The sequence below is a fragment of the Aptenodytes patagonicus genome, chromosome 12 (genome assembly GCF_965638725.1).
Source record: "Aptenodytes patagonicus chromosome 12, bAptPat1.pri.cur, whole genome shotgun sequence".
NCBI classification, from domain to species: domain Eukaryota; kingdom Metazoa; phylum Chordata; class Aves; order Sphenisciformes; family Spheniscidae; genus Aptenodytes; species Aptenodytes patagonicus.
Genome location: NC_134960.1, coordinates 21,701,414 through 21,729,052, shown reverse-complemented (window position 1 = coordinate 21,729,052; position 27,639 = coordinate 21,701,414). Strand labels below are relative to the sequence as shown.

The 27,639-nt window shown below is 53.8% G+C and overlaps 1 protein-coding gene across 6 annotated transcripts in view; it reads left to right on the top strand.

Annotated features, from left to right (window-relative positions):
- Nucleotides 1-26,998, top strand: part of LOC143165933 (protocadherin gamma-A4-like) — a 215,633-nt gene extending 188,635 nt beyond the window's left edge. For 5 of the 6 annotated variants that reach the window (XM_076349814.1, XM_076349817.1, XM_076349818.1 and 2 more), the window contains exons 2-4: nucleotides 5,042-5,100; nucleotides 19,610-19,698; nucleotides 24,605-26,998. In XM_076349814.1, coding sequence (XP_076205929.1) covers nucleotides 5,042-5,100; nucleotides 19,610-19,698; nucleotides 24,605-24,831 — 375 coding nt within the window. In that variant the 3' untranslated portion in view covers nucleotides 24,832-26,998. Of the gene's footprint in view, nucleotides 1-579; nucleotides 3,041-5,041; nucleotides 5,101-19,609; nucleotides 19,699-24,604 lie in introns of those variants that run through there. The other variant, XM_076349812.1, reaches the window with a different exon arrangement.
- The last annotated feature ends 641 nt before the right edge of the window (nucleotides 26,999-27,639 follow it).

Below are 27,639 nucleotides of genomic sequence, written 5' to 3'. Positions count from 1 at the left end.
TGCGGGGCTCGGCACCGGAGCGGCTCGGGATGCCGCACCCCCGGCCGCCTTTGGGGGGGGGAGGTGCCCGCCGGTGCCCGCTCCCAGCAGCCGGGCAGGGCGGAGTCGGGGTTCCCGCCGCCGGGAGTCCCCGGCGCTCTCCCGGCGCTGCGGGGGCGGAGTGGCGGCGGCGGGGCGGGGGGGGGGACGGGACGAGGGGGGACCTACGCCGTGCGTGTTTTGGGGAAGGCGGCGGAGAGGGAGAGGAGGAGGAGGGAGAAAAAAGGAGGAGGAGGAGGCGGAGGAGGGGGCTGTGGAGAGACGTAAAACTGTCACTCGGTCCATCCCCTCCGCTCGCCGACTTTGTGTGCCTTTGCGTGCCGAGGAGCGGCTCAGCCGGCCGGGCTGCGATCGCCCCCCCCGCCCTCTCCATCCCTCCCTGCCCGGCTCCGGCGGCTCCGGCGGCGGCTTCCTCCCTGCGCAACCCGCTCGGACGGTTCCGGGGGCGTGGGGGTTCCGGCACGGCGGCGGCTCCCGGGGCCGGCAGCGGGGGCGGGGAGGCGGGGGAGGCTGCGCGGAGCCGCCGCCGCTCCGCTCCGCGCTGCTCCGCTCGCACACCCGGCACGGGATGCTCGGTGGACGGAGTTTGCCATGGCAGCTCCCGCTGCTGCTCGCAGCCCTCTCCTGCCTGCTGGCTCTCAGCAGCGCCCAGCTCCGCTACTCCGTGCCCGAGGACCGAGAGCCGGGCTTCTCGGTGGGCGACCTGGCCAAGGACCTGGGGGTGGAGGTGCGGAGCCTGGCCGCCCGCAGCCTGCGCCTGGTGAGCGAGGGTGGGCAGCGGCACTTCCAGGTGGACCTGGCAGCGGGTGTGCTGCTCCTCAATAGCAGGCTGGACCGGGAGGCACTGTGTGGGCAGAGCCCCACGTGCTCCCTGCACCTCCAACTCGTCATGGAGAATCCCCTCCAGCTCCACCGTGTTGAGGTGGACGTCCTCGACGTGAACGACAACGCGCCCCAGTTCCCCAAGCCGGAGGTGGTCTTGGAGATCACTGAGGTAGCCAACCCTGGGACTCGGCTACCCTTGGAGGTAGCAGAAGACCCGGATATGGGCTCCAACTCCATCTCCACCTATGAGCTCAGCCCCAGTGAGCATTTTGCCCTGAGTATCAACGTGAGAGGAGATGGTGTTAAAATGCCCGAGATCGTACTTGAAAAAGCACTGGATAGAGAGAAAGTGGCTGTTCATCACCTAACACTGACAGCCCTGGATGGAGGGAATCCAGTGAAATCCGGCACTGCCAAGGTTACCATCCATGTCCTGGATGCAAATGACAACCCTCCTGTCTGTGACCCACCCATATCCAAGGTACATCTGGAGGAGAACGTGCCAGTGGGCACTCTGGTCACCAAGTTGAATGTCACCGACCTGGATGAAGGTCCCAACGGGGATGTGGAATATTCTTTCAAAACTAGCAATAACGCACCTGGTAAATTCACCAAGCTGTTCTCCTTAGATCCCCGGACAGGGGAGATCAGAACCAAAGGCCCGTTGGATTATGAGGAATCCAGTGCTTATGAGATTGCAGTTCGAGCCAGGGACAAGGGATCCCCCGCCATGGAAGGACACTGTCACCTGCGAGTGGAATTAATCGATATCAACGATAACAGCCCAGAGATCGTGCTGACCTCTCTCTCCAGCCCAGTGCAGGAGGATGCAACCCCGGGCACTGTGATTGCCCTCATTGGTGTGAAGGACAGTGATTCTGGTGAGAATGGGCAGGTCCGTCTGCAGATAGCGAAAGAGCTCCCATTTAAACTGGTGTCATCTTTTAAAGATCATTTCTCGCTGGTCACAAATGGTCCCCTTGATCGGGAGAAGGCCAGTGGATACAACATCACGGTGAGGGCTGTGGATTTAGGGTCCCCACAGAGGGCCACGCAAAAAACCTTTTACCTCCGAATTGCTGACGTGAATGATAATGCGCCAAATTTCTCCAGCCCTTTTGATACAGCTCATGTTCAGGAAAACTCCCTTCCTGGAACTTCTGTTTTTTCAGTGTCAGCATCTGATCCCGATGAGGGTAGCAATGCCAAGCTGTCTTACTCCATCCTGCTCAATGGGATGCAGGATGTACCCATCTCAACCTACTTCCGAATAGACCAGGACAATGGCACCATCTACACCGTGAGAGCTCTGGACTACGAGCAGGATAAGGTGTTCCAGGTGCCCGTGGAGGTGAAGGATGCTGGGTCTCCAGCGCTGAGTAGTACTGCTGTGGTCCATGTGTTCGTCCTGGATGAGAATGACAATGCCCCCATCATTGTCTACCCATCCGTCCCCACAGGCTCTGCCTTCCACCAAACCATCCCGGCCTTGGCAGAACCTGGCTATCTGGTCACCAAAATTGTAGCTGTTGATGCTGATAGTGGCCATAATGCCTGGCTGTCCTACCAGCTGCAGGAGACCGCCGAGGCTTTGCCTTTCCAAGTGGAACGCCGCTCTGGAGAGATAAGGGTTGCACAGGCTCTCAGGGAGTCAGAAGATCCCCACAGGCTGGTGGTCGAAGTGAGGGACAATGGGACACCATCCCTCTCGGCCTCTGTGGTAATAGTCATTTCTCCAGAGGAAAACAGTGTGCAGGACTTCGCCAAGTCCTTGGACCTCCCCAAATCTTCTCCCAAGGATACCAACCTAACGCTTTACCTCATCATCTCCTTGGTGTCCATTTCCCTTGTGTCCTGCGTGATGTTTGCTGTGGTGGCTGCCCGGTGTCTCAAAGCTGGTGCTGCCAGCTGGACCTTCGCGGGTTGCTGCCGAGGGACTGGCCGCAAGCCCGCCTCCCATTTCCGTGGGCAGATGAAGCCAGATGGCTTCATCAAGTACCTGGACGTGGGAGGAGCGGGCTTGACCTCCCAGGCACAGAATTACACCTCTTGTTTCTCGCCCATGTCTGACCAGAGTGATTTCCTCTTTGTAAAACCTTTCAGCCATTCTAGCACTGCGGAGACCGTGGCTGCCTATGAGCAGGTGACCAGCACCTTAGCGAGTCCCTGCGATGGGGTAAGAGATGGGTGTTTCTTACTGTCCTGTCTGCTAAGCGCAACGGTCTGTAATATCCAGGCCAGTTGGCTGTTCTCTGTCTGTCCTTCCACCTAAGAAGGTGGCTTCAGGGAATGTGTGTCACCGTCACCTCCTGGGAGGTGGCAGGTGAAAGCTTTGGCTCGGCTTGATGGAGGTGGGGGAAGGGGCTGGGCAGCACTATAAAATCAAAGACTGTGTGTTTGTAGAAGTGGAGAGTTTTCCCTTGGCCCCGTTTGTACTCTTTTCTTTTTAAAGTGATTCTTAGCACGGTCAGGAACATGTTTTTTGAGTGTTCAACTTCTTGATTCTGTTTAACCCCTTTATTCTGCATGGCATACGAACCGTGACATGGGAGGAGGTTATCTGAAAGCGAAGTTTGTTGGTGTTTCTTTTGCTCTGTTTTAGAGGTGCATTGTAGAAATTTCTCATTTCTTAACTCCCAAGTGTTATTAATTACTGATTGTGCTCCGGCAAGGGATCATTTTCCAGCTTGGTCGTTTTGAGTGAGGGACTGAATTCACTATTCAACACTGAACGTAGTGATATTTTTCACAAAGATCCTGGTGACCTTAGGTGCCCTTGGGCTTGCAGAGACCTAGTCAGCGGCGTGCTTTGAAAACTTTAGCCACTTGTATTCAGATGTCTAAATATGGATGTAGGTGATTGCGTTTAGCTGTAGCTTTTATAACTTTGAGATATAAAAGGTAAAGTAATTTTGTGTCATAAATGCCTGCCCTAAATTTGGAAGTGGTATTTACAACAGCAATTCAAAATATAGATTGGGAAGGGCTTATCTAGTGCAGGATTGTGTGTCAGCGTGTGCAAAAATGTGTATCTGAAATCTGGAGGGCAAGTATTTACACAGCTTAATTTGCATGCAGCATGGGTACCAGTGGGGCCTCTATTTTAGGGGAGTAATTTATTCTAATATATTCTTTCATGAGAATCATCAAAGCTGTGGAGAAATTAGTGAAATCACATCTCCTAAATAAAAATCTAGGTCAGCTGTACCCGTCTTCACTTTTCCTTAGTAATTGCATGTACAAGCAGAATAATCCTATAAAATTGATGTTTCACTGTATGGACTATGAACTGCTCATTCCTAAGGTAACCGAGAGAAATGTTGTCCTTTCCAGGTAGCATGTTATCATTCTGGAGTTAATTAAGATTACGATTTTCAGAAGTATGCGTCTTCCAGACAGAAAACAGTTCTGCTATTTAGTGCTCTTCACAAAGGCGTGATTCAGACAGGAATATGCAAGCCTGCTTCGTGTCCTTCCTTATTTACAAAATGTCCATTGTCTGGTGGTAAAATAACACGGGCAGAAAGCGATACGGGGGCTTACTAATGAAGTTACAAAGTGTGCTGCTGTGTCCGAAGTTTATTGTCTCCTAAACAAATAATGCTTTTTTCTTTTGCTGTCGGAAGTTCATTCTTTTCTCCACGGACAGAAAAATATTGTAATGCTCTGAGGCCACAGCATCTAGGAAAAGTCATTCAAATACAATGTGTGAAATCAAGATCTCAGACAGGCCTTTTTAAGGACAGAAGAAGGACAGATTAGGAAGGTCTGTTATCATTTTACCTTCTGGCATTAAAAGCATCTTTCCCAGTATCAATTAACTCTGCCACCCCTACCCCCACACTCCTCTAAGCTCATTACTTTGGTACCATTGCTTCTGCTGAATTGATGCCCTTATCAGTTTATTTCATGCTTCATTTCTTTCACAGCCTGGTTTCCTGAGCTGCTTTGGAAGATTATTCGCTGAATAGTTTTTGTCATGCTTTTTAGTATTCATACTGGTTCAGAAATACTTGGGGAAGGCGGGGGGGGGGGGGGGCTTTCTTTTTGTTCTAATTGATTTGCTTTACTTGGAAAGAACATTCTGATATTCCAGACTGAAATAATCCAGGATCAGTTCACTTTCATTTTCAAAGGCAAGAATGGAGGTATTAAAACTCTTCTATTTTCTCTGCAGCAAGCTCAGCCTAACACAGACTGGCGCTTCTCTCAGACCCAGAGACCTGGAACGAGTGGGTAAGTGCATCTTTCTCCATGTATGTGTCCGGTGAAGGTTTCTTTCCTTTGCGTACCACTTTCAGTACTGGAAAGTCCTCGACTGGCAGCTCTGAGGAGGGGTGTTCCCTGTCATTGGTAGAATTGTCCAGCCAAAGAGCCAGAAATAGGGCTGTTTCTGTGTCAGCTCTGTTTGATGGTGATATGACAGCTGTTTGTTTGCAATGGTGTGTCTGGTTTTGGTGTCTACAGCTCAAGGAGGACAGTCAGGAACCAGAGGGAGTTCCAGGTGAAGTTGTGAGATGGTTAAAGGACTGGAAAACATGCTTCTCAGTGAAAGGCTTGTTACCCAAAGCAGATTTTGAGCCTTTAGACTAGATTTAGGCAGATTCTGAGTCCAAAATTATGATTCCTCCCCTTCATGGAGGCCACTGGAAATCACTATGTGAGTCCCTTTACCAGCCACGGAGACTTGAGCTCTGTGCTGCTGAAGCGTATTGCCTGCTCTGGCTTGAGCACCTAGTGTCGAGCCACTGTGTAAGCCCCCATGGAAGCCAGAAGTTGAGTAGATGAGTCTCAGGTCCCCAAAGACCCCTCTAGAGAAACGTGTCCCAGCCACATCTAACGTCAGCAAGAGCAGGTCCCTCATGAAATGCCACTGTACGTGCTTTCTTCTGTGGGCTAGTCTGTCTGAATCAGGGTTGGGAGCCCCAGATCCAACTCCATTTGTTGGGGAGTTTGGAGTCTTTCTTGCATTCCTTGGGAAGGGCCATCACCAACACGGGGTTCATCCAGGTGAGGAGCCCTCTGCACGCTTCCCACTGGAGCTGGGCAACCGGCCAGAGGGAGGCTAAGGAAGAAGAAATTAAACCTAATGGGTCAGGAGACTCACAGGAAGGAGGTCTCCTAAGGTCTGGTCTTGCTCTCAAAACCATGGCTGAATTTTTCCCAATTTATGTGTGATGCCATAAAGATAAGAAGTCCTGGCAGCAGAACAGAGACCTGCCTCCCAAGTGAGTACCCCCTCTTGACTGTGCGCCCTCTTGCCTCTGGCCCAACAAAGTTTGCTTTTCTTGGTACACAGTGAGAAAGTGTCGACAAGACACTTTCAGGTTCAGCAGGTGCTCTTCGCCTCTCCCGTCTTTCTTCCTGGTTCATAGGCAGGGGCAGGGATCCTCTTCAGAGGGTGAACTTCCTTGAGTACCATCAGGGTAAGAAAGGACTTAAACTGGGAGTCCACCTTCCTCTGTGAATACCCCAGCCAGAGGTTATTGCGTATGAGGAGACTGGCTCCAGGATAATTTATATGTGAAAAGATTATATCTCTTGGGGCATACCTAAGGATTATACCCTTGGAGCAACCAGGAGTAAGTTCGGATGCTGTGCTTCCTTGGCTGGCTGGGTCGGGCACCGTATCTCTGCGGAAAAGAGGAGCTCACACCTCTGTGCTTTGTCGTTCGTGGTGGCCACTCGGGCAGCTCCCATGAAGGTTTAAACGGTGCCACAGGGAGCATCAGGTCCTGGATTTTGGTGTCGGAGCTTGCAGTTAAACATCTGCAGCAGCTGGTTGTGTCTGAGTCTTTCCCTGGGTCTGGCTCGATAATTTAGCTTAACAGAAAATTAAGAGACTGCTATAGCTAACTTGTTGCAGCAATTAAACTTTGTTACTAGGCTCTTCTAGCTGACAAAGGCAAAATGGAGTGAGGATTTGATGTAAAGTGTATAAAGAATTCCCACTAGAAACCAGCCATGGACTTTAAAACAAGGCTATCGCTGCAACAGTTTCCTCAGAGCTCTGTTGAATTCCCCATCACTGACAACATTTTAATCAAGAAAAATCTTTCTAACCATTTACGCTCTAGTTCAAATGACAATTAACTGGAAAGCCCTGTTAATACAGAAGTGCGCCAGAGCAGCTGGAATAGTTTTGCTATGAGAAGTGAGCAAATGAGCCCCGTCAGAGCAAGCTCTATTGCTCCCTCTTCTAGCATCATGCCGGAGCTCTTCAAGGCACAGCGCTGATGCAGTGCAGACCTACTTAACTCAGTGACGGGGACCTTTTCTCAGGTCATGGGCCAGTGGCCCTCCCCCCAGCCCTCAGGCTCTGCCTGTAGCTCTTTACAAGCTCCAGCCCCTTCCCAGTGCCTAAGTTGGAGCAGCAGCACTTGGGGTGGGAAGGGAGAGGGCAGGGCAGGAGGAAAGGCAGCCTCAGACTCTGTTCACGGGGAGCTGAGCTAGCACGACATGCTGGTTCTGGTGCATGAGCCGTGATGTTACCCCTGATGATCTGTGACCTGGGTGCCCACGGTAGTCCCTGAAACAGCTACCAGCAGCTCACGTCAGTGCTGGTTGTGGCATAGGTTCCCATAGCATGGGCTGCCCAGGCTGGCCCCTGGGTTTGGAGAGGGGCTTTGCCCAAGCGCAGGCTGGTACTGAAATAACTCAGTGGATTTTAATTCCTGCTAGTTTTCCCCACCTGCCTGTGTGCAGATTCCACATTTGCAATGAAACAGCTCTTGCTGATTTTTTTTTTCTGTTTCTTTTAACCTGTTTTAAGTTAAATCAAGGGAGATGTTTTTATTCTAAACCCTTGTTACAATACTAAAGGATGGAAATAGAAAGCGCTATCATATGTTCAGTGCCCAGCCCTGACATCTCTCTAGTGATCAAACAGGCAAATCCTGGAAAGCAGTCTGCTCCCCACTGTGCTCTTCCCATGCTCTTCCCAGCATTTCGATGTCTGGTGTGTGAATTCCCCAGGCACCGGTTGGTAGTACAGGTATTAAAGAGGGTGCAAGGGCAGCTCTCTGAGCTCTGCCTGCCGTTACTCTTTCCAGTATTTGTTCATGTACAACTGTGTCTCCTGCTGACAGGCGAACCTCTCTAGCACCGTGAGCTCTCTGAACTGCAGGGCTCTGCCTGGTGCGTGGGGAACACAGGACACCTCTTAGCTGAAAAGAAAAAGAAAGGATGTGCTCTTAACTGCATTTGCCTGACCCAAATTAAATAGCGATAAAGACAAGGCAGCTTAGGCTAGCGGTTTGAAGGGATCCCACAGGGAGTCCGGCACTGACCCTAAGCCAGAAAGCAGGCTTAAACCCATGTTGTGATTTCTCCTTTGCTGTCTTCATGGGAGTTGGAGAAGGGAACGATCCTGTCTTTGCTCAGCATAGCCCTGCCCACCAAAACAAATCCCACATGTCTCTGAGCACCTGGAACCAGGCAAAACTCAGGGTAAGCTCAATAAGGCAGGGACCATCTCTTGATCCTGTACATCACTGCATTCAGAGCACTGTTATGGGACAACAAAGAGAATTTATTCTCTGTTCTGAAACACAGGAAAGCTCTGGTGCGCATGCTCAGGAAATAAGAGCTCAGACAATATCCTTTGAAAATGTGATAGGGAGTCAGACCTGAGTAGAGTGATTCTCAGTTAATCTTGTTTGGGAGAAACAGGAGGATAGATTAATTCATTTAATGATGTTTGTATTTTGTTTTCTAAAAAAAAAAAAACCAAAACCCATGCTGTCTCTGGGCAAATGTAAATGAATACAAAATGAATACAGAATGATACCGAGCAGCAGATGCATTCCCAGACAAATCAGATCAGTGGCTGTAGTGGAGATTACAGCGATGAATTGTCCAAAGTGGAGTAGACGTACAGTCCAGCAGCGTTGCAGGACATCCCTGTGGGATCGTCAGTGTGGGGTTTCCCTGGGGGGGGTGGCAGATGGGGGGAGAACGCAGGGACTGGGACTGGTACGAGGGACGTATCTTGTTGCTTTTTCAATAGTCATCAAAGGAACAGAGACCGTGCTTGTGCCCTGTACGTTCATGGTACTTGCCTGACCCTGGTAGCTCTTTGTTTTGATCTCTGTGTGATTCAGGGAAACACCGGGCTCAAGTCAGGATTTCCTTCCTGGAGGAGTGAGAGGGTTCTGTGTTGCTCACAGGTGGGCACGGGAGGGTAAGACATCCCAGGCTGGGAAAAGCCGGTATGTCCTGGGCAGCTCATGGGAGGAGTGGGGACAATCTCAGGCCATGTGGGTAGGCTAGAAGGAGGTCCCAGGAAGGAGGCACCCTAGAGACCGTGGCAGGGGACTCACAAGGAGGCGGGGAGCAGTGTGGGAATCCCCGGTCACTTCGGGGGATGAGCAAAGCATGCAAAGAAGATACGGAGTGTCATTTCACACACCCCCTCCATTTATTTTCTCTAATCCTATATCTCCCTGTGCTACTGGTTTCCAACGCTGTTGCGAGCCAGACTCCCTCTCCCAGGGCGAACACAGTCAATAGTGATGTTCGCTTCATTTGCCTGTTAAACAGCATCACGGCCGCCCTGTCTGACCCCGGCCATCGTCACCCAGGCTGTGCAGAGGGAGGAAGGAGACTGCAGCTAAAGGGGTTGGCAGCTGACAGTGGAGGTGCCCATAGGAGAGCTATGAAGGAAAGGAGGTTTTTTTCACTCATTGTTTCACTTTCACGCCTGAGCTCCAAGAGTTGGGCTGGCAGGACTAACGACAGCTTGCCTGTGCGTGGTGGGGGACAGGGAGGGGGAAAAAAGGTGTTCCAAGGATAAGCCTTAAAGCTCTCAGGAGCATTCTTGGCGTTCAGAGTGTGCAGGTACTGCCAAAGAGTGGCTGCAGCTCAGGAGGCTTCTGGTGTGTGTTTGGGGTGGTCAGGAGGTCCCACGTGACAGTAGCACCCCAGTGTACCAGAACACGCTCCCGCCAAGGGGACCCCATAGGTGCATGTCTGGGTGGGACATCTCAGAGCACGCAGCAGCTGGGGCCAGAGGACAGAGGCAGAGGGAGATGCAGACGTTCATGGGCTTATGCAGCGTGGGGGCAGATACACAGCAGAAAGACAACTGGCCACAGATGCAGACTTTAGCACGTCCTTCCTAAAAAAAAAAATACTTGCTAACCCAGCAGCCACAGGGTGTTGTAACCACATAGGAATTTACGCTGCAAGTTTGTGTAACGTTATAGTGCATACAGTAGCAAGTGCTATAAAGCACATGCACACCTGCACCAGTGGGGATGTCCGGGTAAACACTGACGGATTTACCTTTTGTCCACTCTTTGATTGAAAATGTGAAAACCGGCACATGCTGGGCAGAGGTGCTGGCCAAGCTGCAGCCTGCAGCAGTCCTCTCCCTCCCCTCCAGTGCTATCACTGGGTTGCAGAACCAGGTCCCTGTGACTGTGACCCCTCCGTCCCTCTCATGTCCCACCATGGCTCTTCCAGCATCTTTTCATAGAATCACAGAAGGGTTTGGGTTGGAAGGGACCTTCAAAGATCATCCACTCAAACCCCTCTGCCATGGGCAGGGACATCCTTTGCTAGACCAGGTTGCTCAAAGCCCCGTCCAACCTGACCTTGAACACTTCCAGGGATGGGGCATCCACAACTTCCCTGGGCAACCTGTTCCAGTGCCTCACCACCCTCATCGTAAGACTTTTCTTCCTTATGTCCAACCCAAACCCTACCCTCTTTCAGTTTAAAACTGTTGCCCCTTGTCCTGCCACACCAGGCCCTGGTAGAAAGTCTCTCTCTCTCTTTCTTATAAGACCCCTTCAAGTATTGAAAGGCTGCAATGAGGTCTCCCCGGAGCCTTCTCTTCTCCAGGCTGAACAACCCCACTCTCTCAGCCTTTCTCCGTAGCAGAGCTGTTCCAGCCTGCTCCTCTTCTCCATTCCCCACTGCATCTCCAGCCTCCTGCTTTCTCTGAGCCCCTCCCCAGCACCACTGTCATCCCACACAGCATCCCAGGCTGTGCCCAGCTCCGAACAAGCAGCAGGACAAGCAGCTTTTACAATTTCCAGCCACCCGTGTGATGACGGGCAGTGACAGGCGAGCTAGTGGGCCAAGCATGGCTGGTAACTGAGCCTTTCCCTAGTAGGAGACACCAATGAGGGTCTTTCTCTGTTGCTTTTCATGCAAATGGTAGAAGAGCAGCATATCAGAAACTTCCACCTGGCCATCAGATCTGGTTGAAACCACTCAGCAGCTTCCAGAAGCCGGGGGTAATTGAACGAGTGGATGGGAAACATGGGGGAAATAGGTTGAAAAAGGGAAAAGGAGACAGTCATCAGGACAGGTGTCGTCTGGAGAATGTGCAGCTAGTGGGACGTGCACTGCAGCTGGTGTCACCACGGTTCCTGGGGAAGGCCAGGAGCCCTGAGAGCAACTGCTGGCACTCCTGGGCTGCGCAGGCTTCCCACTCGCAGCTCCTCATTGACAGGGGCAAGAGGAGCAGTAGAAATAACTTCCACCCTGGGAAGTTTAGGAAATAATTGTAATTCTCGGGTTTCCATCCCAAATGCACTCAAGGGTTGCAGCCAGCAGTGGTACTCGCTTTGTCAGGTGAGGTTCCACATGTTTTGCAGGTGAATCAAAAGAGGTGCAACAGTGTTGGGGCTAAAATGACTGCTGCTTCTGGCTGGTTTGCATTCATCTGCCTGTTGTGATGCTTGAGTATCGAGTGATTCCTCCATGGCTCCTGCAGCCTGCGGAGCGTGGAGCTGCTCTCAACTTCCACCCCGGGGCCTCGTGAAGGTGTGAGTGGAGCCCGGCAGCCTGAAAAATCACAGCACCCTCTGGAAATCCCTTTGGGGTCATTGCTTTGTAGGAACAGCCGTAACCTAAGTGACACAGCGCTCTCCTAAGATTGAGAGCCACTGCGCTTTAGTGTGGGCTACAGACCCCTGAGTGAAGGAGGAGTTGTGCTAGTAAAGGGGCTCTGCTCTGAAGGGAGGGTTTTCCTCCTGCCAAAGCCTCTGGGGCTGCAGAGCTCAAATCACCAGCTTGTGCCAGATCCTGGGGAGCCTGGGGGAGAAGTTGCCTTTTTGGGGAGTATTTGAGGTGGTTGTTCATGCCCAATGATGGAGCCCACGTCAGCCCCCAGCCTGTTTGTGTACCTTTTGCTCAACACCTCGGAGGAAACCATGGAAGCCCAGCAAGAGCCAGATGGTTGCATCTGCCAGGTTTGGGGTTGCCCTGGTGGGTCTTGAAACAGGACAGGTTGAAGATCACTCAGAAGCTCATGGCTTTAGGTGGGACTGTGGTTTCCTATCAAATGCTGCAGAGAAAACGCTGCTTTAAAGCATTATGAAGCTGCTCAGAGCCTGGCTTTGCTCTGAGTGTGGGCTGCAGCCCCATGGTGCAATTTTGGAGTGGATTTGGGGCGCTGGGACAGGCAGGAGCTGTTTTGACGCTGGGAGCAGCAATTGTCCCTGGATAACTGCTCTCCTTTCCCCTGTTCCTGCGGAGCTGTTCCATCCTGGGACTGGAAGCTGAAGGTTTTGTAGTGATGTGTCCTGGTCCCACACCATTTCCCCTTCCATAGCCGAGAGACCACAGAGCTGGTCCCCCGTGCTGTGTACGATGCCAGTGAGCACTTCTGCTTGCAGGGTTCACCCTTTTGTCTATTAACAGCCCAGATCTCAGCAGATTCAGTATATGGGCTTCTTTCTAGATCATGTAGCCCTCTTCAGCTGAATGTTTCCTTCCCTTATTGACCATCCTGGGCCAATAATCTCTTTATCTGCATTTGTCATGGCCCTTGAAGTCTGAGCCACCCGGATCCTGCCAGGCGGGACAAAAGCTGGAGAGTCTTTTATGGAGAAAGGGAAATATCCTAGTGATGGGATGCGTTTCTCATTCTGGAAAGCCCCCAGAATATCAGGAGTTTCATCATCACAGCGTTATGTATAGAAATGCTATTTTAGGTAATTTAGCAGGTGCTATGTATATTAGTTTAATTTTTCTGTCTCCATCTGCTTCCTGCGCAGCTGAGCACGTGCCACGGCCGGCTGCAGGGGCGCAGGGATCTGACAAATAGGACAATAACCTTTCCAAAGAATTTCTCAAAATATCCTCCCCGACGTGTTTGGGGCATGGGTGGCGGCAGGATGGGCTGGGTGAAATAATACTGGTCTCAGCTCCAGCTCATCCAGGAGGGCTGGAAGAGTCCCTGGGAGGGGGGACTGCCCCTGGTCCCCGTTTTAGAGACATCGTGGCCTTTTGTTCTGCCTCCACCTGGCAGAGCAGCATCCCAGCATCTCCACAGGCTGGAAGTAATGGCTCGTGGGTGCTTTGGGAGGCTGCAAATCTTCCCCCTGCTTGCCTGCTAACATTTTTCAATCCTATCTTTGCAAAGTCATGATCTTAAAGCTGAGCCTTATCCAGGTCCTCTCCAGCCTTTGTAATTGCATTACAGAAGCGGCAGGGAATGTGCGGAGCCAGGGGAGTGTGGGGGAAGGGCTGGCAGCATCGTCTGTTAAAGAAGGGAGAAGGGCAGGAAATTGTGGCAATTTTGGAGCTGGTTCAGTTTTTTCGGAGGCTGGGGGAGGGTAGGAGGGTGCTGGGCTGTGGGCTGGAGCTACGGGAGGCTAGCGTGGGTGGTGGGACAGAGGGATGCTGGCCCTGGGGCTGCATCCCCATCCGTGGGGCTGTGTCCCCAGCACGCCTTGAGCATGGCGGAAGCTCAGCACCAGCAGGAAGGGATCTGTTCCCTCTTGCTTGTCACTGTGCCAGCCTGGAAACACGCAGGCTGAGATTTTTACTTCTGCTGCTGCCTCCGGCTGGAGCTGTGTGTTGGAGGTGGTGGGGGGGGGGTGGGGAGGGCTTGGAGGAAGCTGGGAGAGAGGAAAGAGCAGTGCGGGGGAGTTTAGGCAGGGGAGGTCAGCCTGGGGGGACCAAGGGCTGCGCGGGAATGGGGCTGGAGGAATGAGCTTGAAGATACCCCCTGGCCCTGGGAGCTGGGTGGGGAGGGGAGGGCAGAGTGCTGCCCCAGACAGGCTGCTGGGGGAGGTGATGGGAGGGTGGGAGCAGCAGCCAGAGTGAGGAGCAACCGGGAGTGAAAGGGAAAGAGGCTAGGAGGAGAAACAAACCCCAGCCATGTCCTCCTCCTCGGAGCGGGGAAGCCTGGGAGCAGCCAGGGCTGTGGGGTGGGAGTGGTGCTGACTGGGGGGCCGCTGCTCTAGGAGCCAGAAAGCCCCAAATGAGAGAGGAGGGAGGATGCTGAGGGTGTCCCGGGAAAATCCCCAGGCCAAACGCTGCCCACAGCCCTGCCAGGCACCCCCAGGGCGCCAGGGTCTCGTCCATGGGGTGCGGGGCTGTCTTCTCCAGCCCCTGGGCTCTGACAGCACTGCTCTAGCACAAATAAACTTCTTCAGTTTGTTGTGGCGCTGCTATAGCTCATGTTTCCAGCTGCAGAGCGAGGAAAACAATTTTTCAGGAATCCACCGGGCAGTTGTGCAAATAAATGTTTGCAAGGCCTTCGGCTGCCATAGTGACGAGCTCCATAGCAACCCCGCAAGGAAATGAATAATTCTGTGCTCGAAGTGGAAGTTAAAAAGGGATGTGGTGGCTGGGGGTGCCACAAAATAGCTGGTCAGCAAAGTACCCGGGTCCACCCTGCGCTGCTCGGGTGGATGCTTGTGGAAGCCCTTGGTAATGGGGCAGCCTTGTGATGCAGCACGCGGTGGGGCTGTGTCAAGGCTGCAGGGCAAGCCTTTTGTTTCGGCATGCTCTGCTTTCCATGTAGCCAGGTTTAATGAAGGTCTCTGCAGGTCGTGCACTGGCTGTACGTGCCTCTGCTAGCGCAACCCCCATCCCGTGCTCCGCGTCCACCATGTCCTGAGCCCCCTAAGATGCTGCATCCCTGGGTTTGTCTCAAACGTGGGTTTGCTTCCTTCCCTCCAGTCCTAGCTGCGCTGGAAGTGTTCCCAAGAACGAAAGCCAGCTCTTTTCTGAGCTTTGAAGTGTGGAGTAGAATTGAACAGAGGGGAAAAAAAAAATCTATCCTATGGGGGATGGGTTTTTAGAAAAAAACCTACTGAGTCAACGGCATTTGTATTAAAAACAGCGAGTCCTTGGAGTCATTTCCATAGGAACCAGCCCTCCCGTTCAGGGCAGCCTCCCCGCAGCAGCGCCCAAGGCTGCAGCCGAGTGGGGAGCAGTGCTGCAAGGGGGGGGTCTGAGGTCTGCCCGCCCCAGGCAGGGGGAGCAGGGCAGGGCAGGGCAGGGCAGGCTGCTTGCTGTTGAATCAGTGATTCACAGCTCTGATTCACAACTCCATCCTAGAGCCGTGGAAGACAGCCAGGTCTGGTCATCAGCTGTGTGCTTTTTTCCAATGCTCGAAGTTATTTTTGGGTGTTTTTAGATTACAGCACTTGTTTTTTTCTGTGCCTCTGAATTCTGGATGATTGCACTGCAAGTAATTGAGGCACTTGAATTTTCTGCTTAAAGAAGTGAGCTCAATACCATTTTTTTGCAACTCTAAGACATTTCTAAAGTAACTTTTCTGCGTGTCATCATGGGGAGCAGGCACAACTTCGGGGATGTTTGTGCAAAATTTGGGAACACTGGGTGCAGTAGATTTGCAGAAAAGGACCTGGGGCCCATCAGGTTGAACACGAGTCACCAGTGCACCCTCGCTGTGATGGAGACACGCTGTGTACTGGGTTTTACTGGAAAGATTGTAGTCAGCAGGTCAAGAGAAGAGATGGTTGCCCTCAATTTGGCACTTATGGGACCACACCTGGAGCACTGTGCCCGGTTTTTGGGCTCACCACTGCAACAAAGACATGGCCATATGGGAGCCACCAAAATGATCAGAGGTCTGGAGCCTGTGGCAGGGGAGGAGAGGCTGCGAGGGCTCCTTCAGTTTGGAGGTGTGACAGCTAGGAGAAGGGTCTCATTGCTGTCTTCAGAGGTGCACAGTGAAAGGACAAGGGTCAATGGGCACATGTTGCAACAAGACAAATTTGGAGTAGGTATTAGGAAACGTTTTGCACCCAAGGGTGGTCAAACACTGGAACAGGAGGCCAGAGAGATGGAGAAATCTCATACTCAAAATGTGGCTGCTCAGAGCCCTGAGCATCTAATATAAAGTTGGATCCAGCTGAAAGCTTGGCCCTGCTTTGAGTGGGGTGTTGGACCAGAGACCTTCCCTCCTTCGTTAGGCTGGGTGCTTCATGTCCCTCTCCATCTGAATCAGTCTGTGATTTTGTGATCCCACAGGGCATTAAGGGGATGTTGGGCTTTGGCTGTCCCCCTGACACTCGGGTATAACCGTAACCAGTGAAGTCCACCGCGTGAGTTCACATGTGTTCACTCCTTCTCTAAAACCAGAAGAAAGGAAAAGGGTCTGAAACACTGCCCGTCTCCCCGTCCTCTGGGGATGAACCTCTCTCTGCTCACTGGTGATGCAGGGTCACCCTTCCCTGGGGGCACACACCTCTAAAACACTAGGTCAAAACAACCTGAACAAGATCCACACATTTCTTGTACAGCCGCTACTCTTGTGCTGTGCACCGGAGGGCTTGGGCTGTGTCGCTCAACCCCCTCCCAGGCTGCAGGGACTAACCATGGCCCTTCTTTCCCCCCCTTTCCAACCCAGCCCTGGGCAAGTCTGGTGCTCGGTGGTGGCCGGCTTTCCCATCTGTGCCTGCATGCAGCCGTGGGGCCAAGGGTCATTGGGGTGGAGAGCGAGGACCACCTGGTTAGGGAGCAGAGTGAGGTTGGGGGTCCTGGTGCTACGTCCCAGGTGAATGCCCTGACCACAGGGTGAGCCTTTCCTTCCATGCATTCCCGCTGTCCTAGGGCATGGAGGCACGGCTTTGACAGGAGGCAGGAGGAGCTTCTGTCCAGTGCAGCCCGTTGCCCGAAGGAGAGGTGGGAGGGGAGGAAAGAGTCTTTCGGGAGGTGGAAAATGTGATGCTGGCACTGCTGCGTCAAAGAGGGAGTTGAACCTGGGCCTCCGATTTCAAAACAGAGTTCAAACCACTGGAATATTACACTTTAAAAAAAAAAATTGATTTGGCACTTCCTTGTGTTTTCCTTTTCCCCATCCCTGGATCCCATCAGCAAGCCAGGGCAGCCCCCCGAGCCAGGACCAGCGGCTGGGAGGCACCGGGGTGTTTCTGGGCAGCTCTCCTGCAGCCCTGAAAAACCTGGGAACCTCAGCTGCCAGCCGGTGGGGCAGGAGCTGCTGGGGTTAACTGGTGGCCGAATGGGTTGTGGTTTGCAATGGGGTTTAGCTTCCTAAGTCCTTTATTGGATCTAGCCCGGGGCTCTATTCCCAGCCCTGCTTGTGACATTAACGGGTCACTGCAGCCCCAGAGCTGTCCCCGCTTTGTCCTCGCTGCCTGGACTGCCTGCATGCTGCTCGCTGGCACAACACCGAGTGCAGGGCAGCAGTACCCATGTCCGAGGAGTCTCAGCACAGCCATCATGCCAGTGCTGAAATCAATTTGCGAGGTGGGCAAGCCTCGCTTCTGGCCTTCTTGAAACTGTGCCACCACACATGTCGCGGAGGAGCGATATAAATAGTTTTCGGAATGCCCTGGGTTGCAGCGGACAGCAGGTATTTCAGAAGCGGTGCTGTTGGCAGTGTCGTGCTGGGGCAGCCTCTGCTACATTAGTGATTGTTTGCATCCTCCACAAATAAACCGGTGTGAGAGCAGTGGCCCGCACCTGGCTGGGGATGGATCAGGCAGGCGGTACAGAAGGGGAAGGGACGGATGGTCGTGTGGTCCTGGCACAGGTCCTGCGTGTCTTTGGGCAGGTTGCTTAAGACCAGATTTTCAGCAGAGTACCTGGGAATATCTATACATGCATCCTTACACTCAGATCTTGTATTTCAAAGGGAGTTTGCCCATATGTACCCCTCACTGGGTCCATACCAAGCTGTGTGACCGAGCAGGACCATGTGGGGCCTGATCAGAGCTCATGGGCACTCTTATCCATCCTGTGCATCTGCAGTTTTTCTTTCTGTGTGCAGGACATTTGCACGGGGAGGACGGAGAAAGCTCTCGTGCATTCAGGGCTTCCCTCCTTGCAGAGCTTTATTGCAGCTGGGGCAGTGACCTAGACACAGGACCTGCCCGCGCTACAAGGTCATCATGGCACATACCACCTTCAAGGACTTGCCTGTGGGTCCATCCCATTTCCGAAATGGCCATATTGAGCTTGTCCTGTGTGTGAGGGCTGCAGCGCGTGCAACCGTCAGGGTCACTTGGGCAGCGGGATGCTCAGCAGGGTGGCGAAGAGCCCATCTGCCACCCAGCATGTGGCGCTGAGTTGGCACCGGCAGTGCCTGCGCTGGCATTTGCAGTGCGCGGGGTGCCGAGTGCTCAAGCACGGAGCTGCTGGCAGGAGACCCCAGAGCTGGGGGAGATCTCGGCTGCTTGAGCATGTCTGAGCAGGGCTTCCGGGTCTGAGCAGGGCTTCGGGGGCTGGCAGCTCCTGGGTTCAAGGGCTGGGACCACAGTGGTGGAGGAGGAGGCCACCTCCGTGCCTTGCAGCCTGGTGGTTTGAACGCTTGCCTGAGAAACAGGCTCAGCTCTCTCCAAGGGGAAGGGCTTTCAAATCCCCCATCTCGCTTCTGGAGAGCTCCCAGCTGCAAGAGCAGGGCAGCCCTCGCCCCAGGCAAGCCAGCACACAGCCAAGGGGCAGCTGGCATCCCAGTGGGCAGCAAGAGCTGCGGGTGGTCAGAGCACTCAGCTGGGAGAGGGGAGACCGGCAGTCTGAGTGATGTGGTCACTTAAGGTCAGAGCAGAGGAGGACCCAGGAAGCTGGTGAGATGTTTAGGTCTCTCTGCTGGAAGCAGGGAGGCTCTGGAGGGGCTCTGGGAGCACAGCCCTGACCTCTCCGGAGGGGAAGTGCTGCTGCTAGTGAGAAGCGGCCGAGCACAGCTGGCACTTGGCAAACGTGAACGTGGGGCTTGTCAGACTGCGCACAGACTGCTGATAGTAACCTTGGTCACAAACTCTCCCTAATCAAAGCCTGGTAGCATCCCCAGAGGTTTCCCAGGCAGATCTGTGGTGCCCAACTGCTCCATCAGCCAGTCCTGGGGAACCAAGATGGGTGCCCGCCTCCCTTCTCTCCTCTCCCCATTGCTCCAGCCTCCCCAGGACTGTTTGCTGCCAGATCTGCAGAGCTGGCAGCTGCTCTTGGCCTCCCTTCAGAGCAGGTTTTGCAGTGCCAGGCAGCTGGCTCCATGCTGATCCCAAAGCCCACCACGCCACAGAGTTTTCTCACCCTCTGTCTTACGAATGAAGCTGCAGAATGGAGTTGTAGCCTGAAATAGCTTGAAAGGTGCATCCACTCACATGGCCTGCGAAAGGAACAGAGGACCTGGTCGTACAAGGGTGCATACACCTCTGGGACTTTAGGACCAGCATTTTCTGTGGTATTATATTACATTGGTGGGATTTTGAGGTCATGAGGTGCTGGCTGTCTCTGAAGTCAGCAGGAGTTAGGTAGGTGGTGCTGGAAGCACCACTGAGCCCCCAGGTGCTTTAACCCCAAGTGGTTATTCTTCAAAAGCCTGGAGAGGGATGGAGACCTTTGAAAGTGTCTTGACTCTTGAGTATTATTTAATAGAAGGATTTAAAGCCTGCAAACACCTCTTCACCAGCAAACAAGCCCGCAGCCTTGGCTTCTCATGCTCTCTGACAAGCCCACTCCTCCTGACCGAGCTGCAGTAACTTGCTGTTTTTTATTTCTTTTCCCATAGCTCCCAGAATGGAGAGGAAGGTGGAGCCTGGCCGAACAACCAGTTTGACACGGAGATGCTCCAAGCCATGATCCTGGCTTCAGCAAATGGTTGGTCTTCATCGTGTGTGGGAAAACCACAGCACTTGCTCTCGCGCGGACACCTCAGATGCATGCCGTTAGATAAGATGCTGTTGCGACTTATGTATCTGGGTTATCTGGGGTGGCTTCGAAAGTCCTTCTTCAACAGTTGCTGGTGGAAAAGCACTGCTGTCTGTGTTACCCTGCAGAGGAGAGGGGTTGGGAAGGATTCAGGTAGAGGAGATGCCAGGTAGCCACCAGCATCAGGCGTGCTGTAGACAGGGGTACCTCTTTCACCCAAACTATATTATCTGTGTACTGGACAGAATGTTATCTGGCTCGTGATGTGGTTGTGTTACATGAAAGAGCCGGTCCTGAGATGATGTTTTATAAACTACTTGGTTCCAGAAGGTCACAGTAAATGAAACGTCTGCTGTGTTGCAACTTGCCGTAAGGCGAGGAGGTAGAAAGCCTGAAAGATTTGCTTGTGGCTAGAGGCTGGGCCAGGAATACAGTAATCACCTGACTCCGTATCCCCAACAATCCTCGTGTCCAGAGACGCCGGCGTGTGCTCCCTGCTCACGCCAGGTCCCTCCGCCGAGCCGCGGGCTCGCCAAGGTTTGCCCCACCGGCTGCTACTGGCTCTTTGCAGTTGTAGTTGCAGGGGTTTGGTTTGGGGTCATTTTGGGTTGGTTTGTTCTGGTTTATGGCTGCGCCGTGTGGAAGCGGTGGGCAGGGAGGGGTGTTCCCATGCACCCGTGGTCTCCATGGCTTTTTATATAAAAGAACTGCAGTTATCACTCTGCACAGTGCTCTGGATAAAGAGGCTGTTTCTTATGCAGACTTTATTTATAAATACCTCCAAGTCTTTTCCTCCTTGATTTAAAAATAGAAGCAACAGCACAGCCATAAAACCCTGTGCAAAATGCTTAGGATGTTTCCTCTGAGCTGTTGGGAGAGAAGGAATCTGGGGGAGGAGGGATGGCTTTGGTGTTGCTTTCTTGGAAAGCTGCTGCAGCTGAACTTTGCCGCTCTGCAGACACTGGGCAGCCTGGAGACACAGCTGCCATGGCCGGGGAGAGGGACGAAGGTCTTTGGCAGGGGAGTTGTTTACACTCAAGAGATAGAAACAATGCGAAAATGTGTCTCTGCTCTGAAAAACGACCATGGAAAAAATAGCCTCTGGGGCTGCATGTGGTTATGATCACCCGGTGCCTCCAGATCCAGTTTCGTTGCTCGCAAATAAAGCTGTTTTTCTGACTGCCACTCCAGCGGTCCCCAGGATCAGAGAGCTCAGCGGGTCCCTTCCAGGTTAAGCACCGACTTCCATGTAGCCCTGGGCCCCACTGCAGCAAATCTCCCCCAATCCACAAATCTCAAACAGTTCTAACCTCTCCCACGGCTTCAGCCTGCCCAGGGGGTTAATTTAAATCAGATCTATCCGCTGGGTAAGGGCTTCCCCTGCTGCAGCCCCAGGGAGGGGATGGCTCTGTGCACTCCATCCTTTTCTTGCCCATGCCGGTCCCTTGCTGCGCTGGCTGGGGCCAGGTGGGGAACACAGCACAAGCTTTTTCCACCAGCACTGTGTTTTCATGTCTCCCCTGCCCTCTGTCCCCCCTTTTCTGCTCTCGTTCATTAAGCTAACAGTGTTGATTGGAGCAGGCTTTGATTAGGGCCAGTGCTAATTGCCCGTTAAGCTTTGTGCTGCCCATCCTTGGGTAATGCTTCCTGGCTATTTAAATGATCCTTATCTCTTAGCTGAGCTCTGTTCGAGCTCCGGGGCGGCAGGTGGGACACAGTGACACAGGTGACAGCACTGCGTGCCCTTCGCTCACCCGCTCCTCCGAGCGTGAGCTGCTCCCGCACGGAGCGGTTGATGCTGACTTCCACCGCACCATGTCAAGCCCATGCTCGAGTCCGCACCGAGCAGGGACCACCCGGGAGGCAGAAACTCCTCTGATGCTGCTCTGCTCCATGAGCTAGGGATGCCCCCCAGAAGGGGCTGGTGATGCCCTGCGTGCACCCTTACCCCGTGCTAGGGGTTATCCTTTGCTTCAGCAGGAGGCAGAGCTGGCCCTGCCATGCCAAACCTGCGTGACCCAGTCGCTCTGAGGATTAAATTGCTTGCCCAATGGTTAAATCACCCTCCCAAGCCAGAGAGCCTGGGGACCTGGTTTCCCCCCAGGGCTGTGATCCTGCTGTAGGGCTTCTGTCTCCCTTCCCGAGTTCCATTCCTCTGGATCTTCCTCCCTTGCAGCTGGGAACAACAGGAAAAGCCAGTGTTTTGAGCTATCTGAAGGGGCAGAGGCAGCTGCTAAGACCAAGGAACACAGATGCTCCAGGACACCAGACACTGAAGGGCAGACATCCTGTCCTTAAAATACTCTGGCTTCCAGCGAGAATTTATAGGGGTGCCATGAGACGGTGGGAGAGCAGACAGAAAGGCAACCCGAGGAGGTCCTCCTCCCCAGCTCCGCTGCCCGCAGGCAGGGGCAGACGCACTATATTGGGTTCTCCTGAAAGCCCCACCAGCAGCTGCAGCAGCACGTGCTCTGGGGCTGCCTCCGGCCGGCCTCTCCTCCCCTCTGCCCATGAGGGCGGTGGAGCCACTAGCTGGTTATTTTTGCCGAAGCCCAAATTCTTGCTTTCCTCCTCGGGTCCGTTTGGGGTAATGGCTGGCTGCTGGTAAAGGCTGAGCGTAACCTTTCCAGCAACAAGAGCTGAAATGCCCTGCTTGGCAAGAGCAGCTCGGTGCCCATTTATAAACCTCTATTGTCCCTGTTCTCTCTTCTTTTCAGCCTTAATGTCAATGTTACCTAGAAACAGCCCTTTGCTCTTACCCGGGACCAACTGGCAGGCTGGGAACTTCACGGGCGGCTTTTTCTCCCCCATGAAAGCTGTGCTGTGACTGCAAACTAGTTCATGGGGACCAGTTGTCCTGGACGGTGCTGGCAGCCCCCAGCCGCCTCGCTGCTCAGAGCCTTGCTGCATCTGGGATGGCCCAGAGGGGAAGCAGGGCAGCGGCACCCAGGGCAGAGTGGGGGGTGCCCAAGCCCACCAAGCCCCCAACCGGGCTGTCTTCAGCTGGGAGAGCCCAGAAAAAAAAAAAATCTCCCCTGCTACCAGAGGCCGTAGTCCACCTGCGAGCCAGTCCCTGGCTGCAGCCTGGCCTGACAGCACATCTCTACCCATCCCCTCTCTGTTCCTAACACCCCGATGGGTGTGGGGTTGAGTTGGTTGTTAATGAAACAAGCTGCTGCTGAGGTGAGCGAGGATTTGCGATAAATATCACTAACTGTATATGCACATCTCCTCCAGCCCTCCTCCAGCCCAAGGTCCTCAAAGCCCTGCCAGGTCTGGGACCCATTTAATGGGGCCTGTAGAAAAATTCTCCTGCCGGTGAATGCTTCCACAGCGGAAAGCAAAATGGCATTTCCCTGCACTGGTTCGCTGTGTTTGTACACCATCCTGCACATCCCCCAGCCTCGGTGCACAATATCCCGCCTGTTTTTGGACGCGCTGTGTGTTTCCCTCCGCCTGCTCCAGCAAAGCAGCTGTAACTTTTCAAACTGCAGTTGCTTCATACTTCCGACCTCTGTGAGGGGATGTGTACACAGCAATATTTCAGGGGGGTGGTGGGATGTGGCTCAGCTTTTTGTCTAGCTTTCTGGCTGGCTTAGCCACCTCCATCTGCTCAGGGGAAAGCAAAGGCAACACGGAGGTGTGCACAGATCTGGTCTGGAGTGAGGAAAAACACGAGGGGACCAGCCCACGTTTTCTGCTTGTTGTTTTTCTTCATTCCCGTAGTGTCTCTGCCTGTGAAAGGAGGGAGTAGCAGCCCCGGACTCTGCCTTGGGCCCTACAGGCTGGGTTTCTCCAGCCTCCCAGGAGAGAGTGTCCATAGCCACATGCACGAAGCAGTTAAAAGGCTGAGATGGGATCCACACTATCCAATGCAAAGACAGGGTCTTAGCAACTAATTTCTGAGCAGGGCTGTGCAAGGATCCCACCGTGGGCTGTGCGCGGGCAGTCACGCCGGAGCAGGGTCACGCAGCGGCTCATGAAACAGCATCGCTCGTGCCCTGCCCCTCCCCCTGTGCTCATTTCTCCCCCTGCCTCTCTGCATCCCCCCGTCTCCATCTGGTCTCTACCTTCCAGCAGTGCCCCAGCATCCCGGGGGTCCCTGCACCCGCCCCCGCCCCCGCACTTGCTCTCTCCTTGCTGGAGCTTTGCAGCGTGGCAGGAATCAATTTGCCTTCCCCTCCCCCTGCTCCCAGATCTGGACCGTCGGACGCGCTTCGGCATTGATCTGCTTCGTGCTCGGCTTCCTAGAGCCACTTTGCGGTACTGCAGGGGAGGGATTTTCTTTCTCATCTCGTGCTCTGCTCCCTGAATAAACCCGGCTGGAGAAATACTGGGGGCAGGGTTTTAAATGCAGTAGAAAAAAAAAATATTGGATTTCCCTTAATGCATTACTAGTGGATGTGGCTGTACAATAACGTTCGTAATGGGCTGCTTTCGGAGCGGGAGGGATGTTTTTCTGCGGAGGCAGCAGCCGGGGAGGGGGCAGAGCAGACAGCGTCAGGCAGGCAGGGAGGGACAGGCAGCCCCATCGCTGCCAAGGGCAGAGGAGAGGTTGCCCTACCCTGACCAGCCTCCAGCCCCAAATCCCAAACCTTTAGCAATGATGTGAGATGGACCCAAGGGATTTCAGTGCCGGCTGTGCCGTGCTCCCCAGCACACACGTTGCAGCCATCTCGTGGAGCGTTAGCGCTGAAGGGTACCGAGGGGTGGGGGTGAAGGCTGGTGGCACTGAGGTCTGGGTTTGACACCCAGCGAGAGCCTTTCGGGGCTGCTGGGGCTTGGGGTGCGCTCTGGCCGGCACTAACAACCTGCTCTTCTCTTTCACTCCCCCCCCTCTGGTGTCCCCCCACAGAAGCTGCTGATGGCAACTCGACCCTGGGCGGCGGGACGGGCACCATGGGGCTGAGCGCCCGCTACGGCCCCCAGTTCACCCTGCAGCACGTCCCCGATTACCGGCAGAACGTCTACATCCCGGGCAGCACCGCCACCCTCACCAATGCCGCCGGCAAGCGCGACGCCAAGAGCGCCGGCTCCTCAGGAGGCAACAAGAAGAAATCCGGGAAGAAGGAGAAGAAGTAGAGAAGAAAAAGGAGACCTTAGAGCTACAGGGCAGCCGGCTCCAGCACTCCCCCATACCACAGCCCAGGCCAGAGGACGAATGTGAATTTTTTTGTGATGCAAAAAGCAGGAAACATTGCGAATGTATCTCATCATCATCAGAGCTAGGAGCAGGGTCTCGCTGCTGTTAGATCTCATGATGAAAACCAATCCGGAAGCTAAACCGAACGCAAACAAGTGCCCTGTGAATACTTGCTAATGTTTTATACGATCCCTCGGGTATTAGAATATGCAAGGGTGGAAGGTCTTCTGCCACGTCTTTGGATCCAATTTTCTCCCAGATAGTCTGAGAAAGGTACAGGGCTTGTGCTCAGCTTTGCCCAGTGTAAATAATTTTAACGTGGATCTTTTAATTTATAGACCTTCGATCATTTTTTGGAAAGGAAAAGGAAGTTCCTAGCTTAGAGCCCATGCTCCAGATCTTTGCTCTTAAACTTTCCATTAGTAAAATTCACCCCCAGTTAATGATAGCGATGGATTTGTTGCTGAGAAGTTGGTAGGGAGTGCTTCAGTTCCTGCTTACCTGTTACCCGGAAAAAAAATAAGTAAGTGTTTATATTGCATGAGTCAAAAGGAATATGGCAAAGCTGTGTCCTAAACTTTTTTTTTTTTTTGAAAGTGCAACCACTGATGGCCTGAAATACGAGACAAAAAACCCCCTCCTGATGTCTGAGAGGTAGGGAATTCAATGAGGAGCATGCCGAGGTGTGCGGCAGCTGCCCCAGCGGTTCTAGGGGTCTCCGAAGAGCAGACACATCTCATCCCTTCTTTGCAGTAAATATTTATATGTACAGTCAATGTTCTTCTGGAATTAAAGCTAAGAGAATCTCACTCCCCTGCTGCCAGGCAGCCGTCTGGCTGAGTCCCTGCCAAGGGGACCGGGGGACGATGCTTCACGTTTCTGCACACTGCATCTGCATGCACGTCCTTCACCTCACACCTGCACTAGCCCAGTTAGCTCCACGGACCAAGAGGAGTCCTCGCATGCCCACACAGCGTGGTGTGAACACGCTGGCAGCTGCCCGAGCCTCCGTGCTGGGGCTGCCTTGGGGGGGTGGGGGTGGGATTGCTCAAGTGGGATGGGGAGACTCATCACTTCATATTTGGGGTGTGGACCCCAAATAAGGGGGTTATTTGGGGTCTCACCCAAAGGGGTGAGATCCGTGGAGCTGCCGGCGCATGGCTTTGGTGCAGAGTTGGTGAATGAGTAAGTAACAGTTGGTTTGGTGGCACCTGGGGACCAGACCCGGAGGGGGGACCCAAGAGCTGGGGGTGAGCGCGGGGTGATGCTGCAAAGCCAGTGAGCGGGGGTGACAAGCCGGGGGGGAGGTCGCATGGGACCACGCCAGGCCAGCCCAGAAGAGGTGATGCTCCCGCTGGCTTTCGGCTTTCCACCCTGCGGAAGGAATTGAAGGATGAGGAATAGAGTTTTTCCGTGTGCCCATCACCCTTGCACCAGGCCGGCTTCCCCTATCAAAGCAGCTCCGAGTCCCCCCCTGGGAGGCAGAGGGGGATTTCGTGTAGCCAGAGGGAGGAGAGGGGCTGCAGGGTGGCCAGGAAGGGACTGCGCTGGCTTTCCCAGGGGGTGTGTGTTGTTTTTTTCCCTTTTTAATCACTAACACGTAACTCACCTGAGCGGGTCCAGCCCTCTCGGCCAGGCTCTGGCACGGCAGCGGTCACCCCGCCGCCGCCCCCTCCCCAAACCCAGGGCAGCAGAAGCATCCGCCGTGTTTCATCCGGATCTGGCCACCTCCGGCGCTGGCTGCACTGGGAGCGGTTCCCACCCTGTCCCCTGCAGCTGCCACCTGCCCCCCTCTAGAAATGCTGTAGCTGAATCGTAGTCTTTATATTTCTTTTTAATCTGCAATCTGAGGTAGCGTAGTGAGTGTTGTGTATTTAGTGGCGTGTTATTTTTAATCTCGGTAACTAACTTGTGGACACCAGTATTTTCAATTTTCTCTGTATCTTCTTTCCATGTGGTCCGTGCTCCGAGTGTACGTGAAACACGTTTGCCCTTCCAATGTGTCTAATATTGAATTATACTTATATATTATATATATGCTTATATCCTTCTTATACCCATATAGACCAATGTCGATGTGTTACACGCAAGTTTTATACTCTAATATTTATATTGCTTTTTTTCTTTGGGAAAAAAAAAATAATAAAATGGTTTCTTCTGAATAAATGGTATTTATCCCCATGGGAAGAGGGGGGGGGGCACAGATGGGGCCTGTCCATCCCGATGCTGCCGCTGTGCCAAGGTGGGGGGTGGTTCAGCCCAAACCTGGCTCCAGCAGTGGGGATGCTCCTGGGGCACCCCTGTCCTCAGGTCCCCCAGGCCTTTGGGCTGAGGATGACATGGCCGTGGGTGGCACCGGTGTGCTCCTGGCTGGCATTTTTGGGGAAGGGCAGAGCAGACCCTGTCACATCCCACCAAGGAGACCACGGTGTCCATGGCTACAGCCTCTTCCCCAGCACCGAGGGGATCCAGTCGCCCTTCCCCATCACTGGCAGGGATCCGGTCACCCTTCCCCAACCCTGGGGGGATCTGGTCACCCTTCCCCATCACTGGCAGGGATCTGTTCTCCCTTCCCCAGCCCCGGTGGGGATATGGTCACCCTTCCCCATCACCAGCAGGGATCCACTCTCCCTTCTCCAGCCCCGGGGTGATCTGCTTTTCATGGTGCCCGGGCTCCCCACTCTGCGCTTGGAGGGGGGCGATGGGGGGGGGGGTGTGGTTAGGCGCTGTGCCCAGGGCCCCCTGGC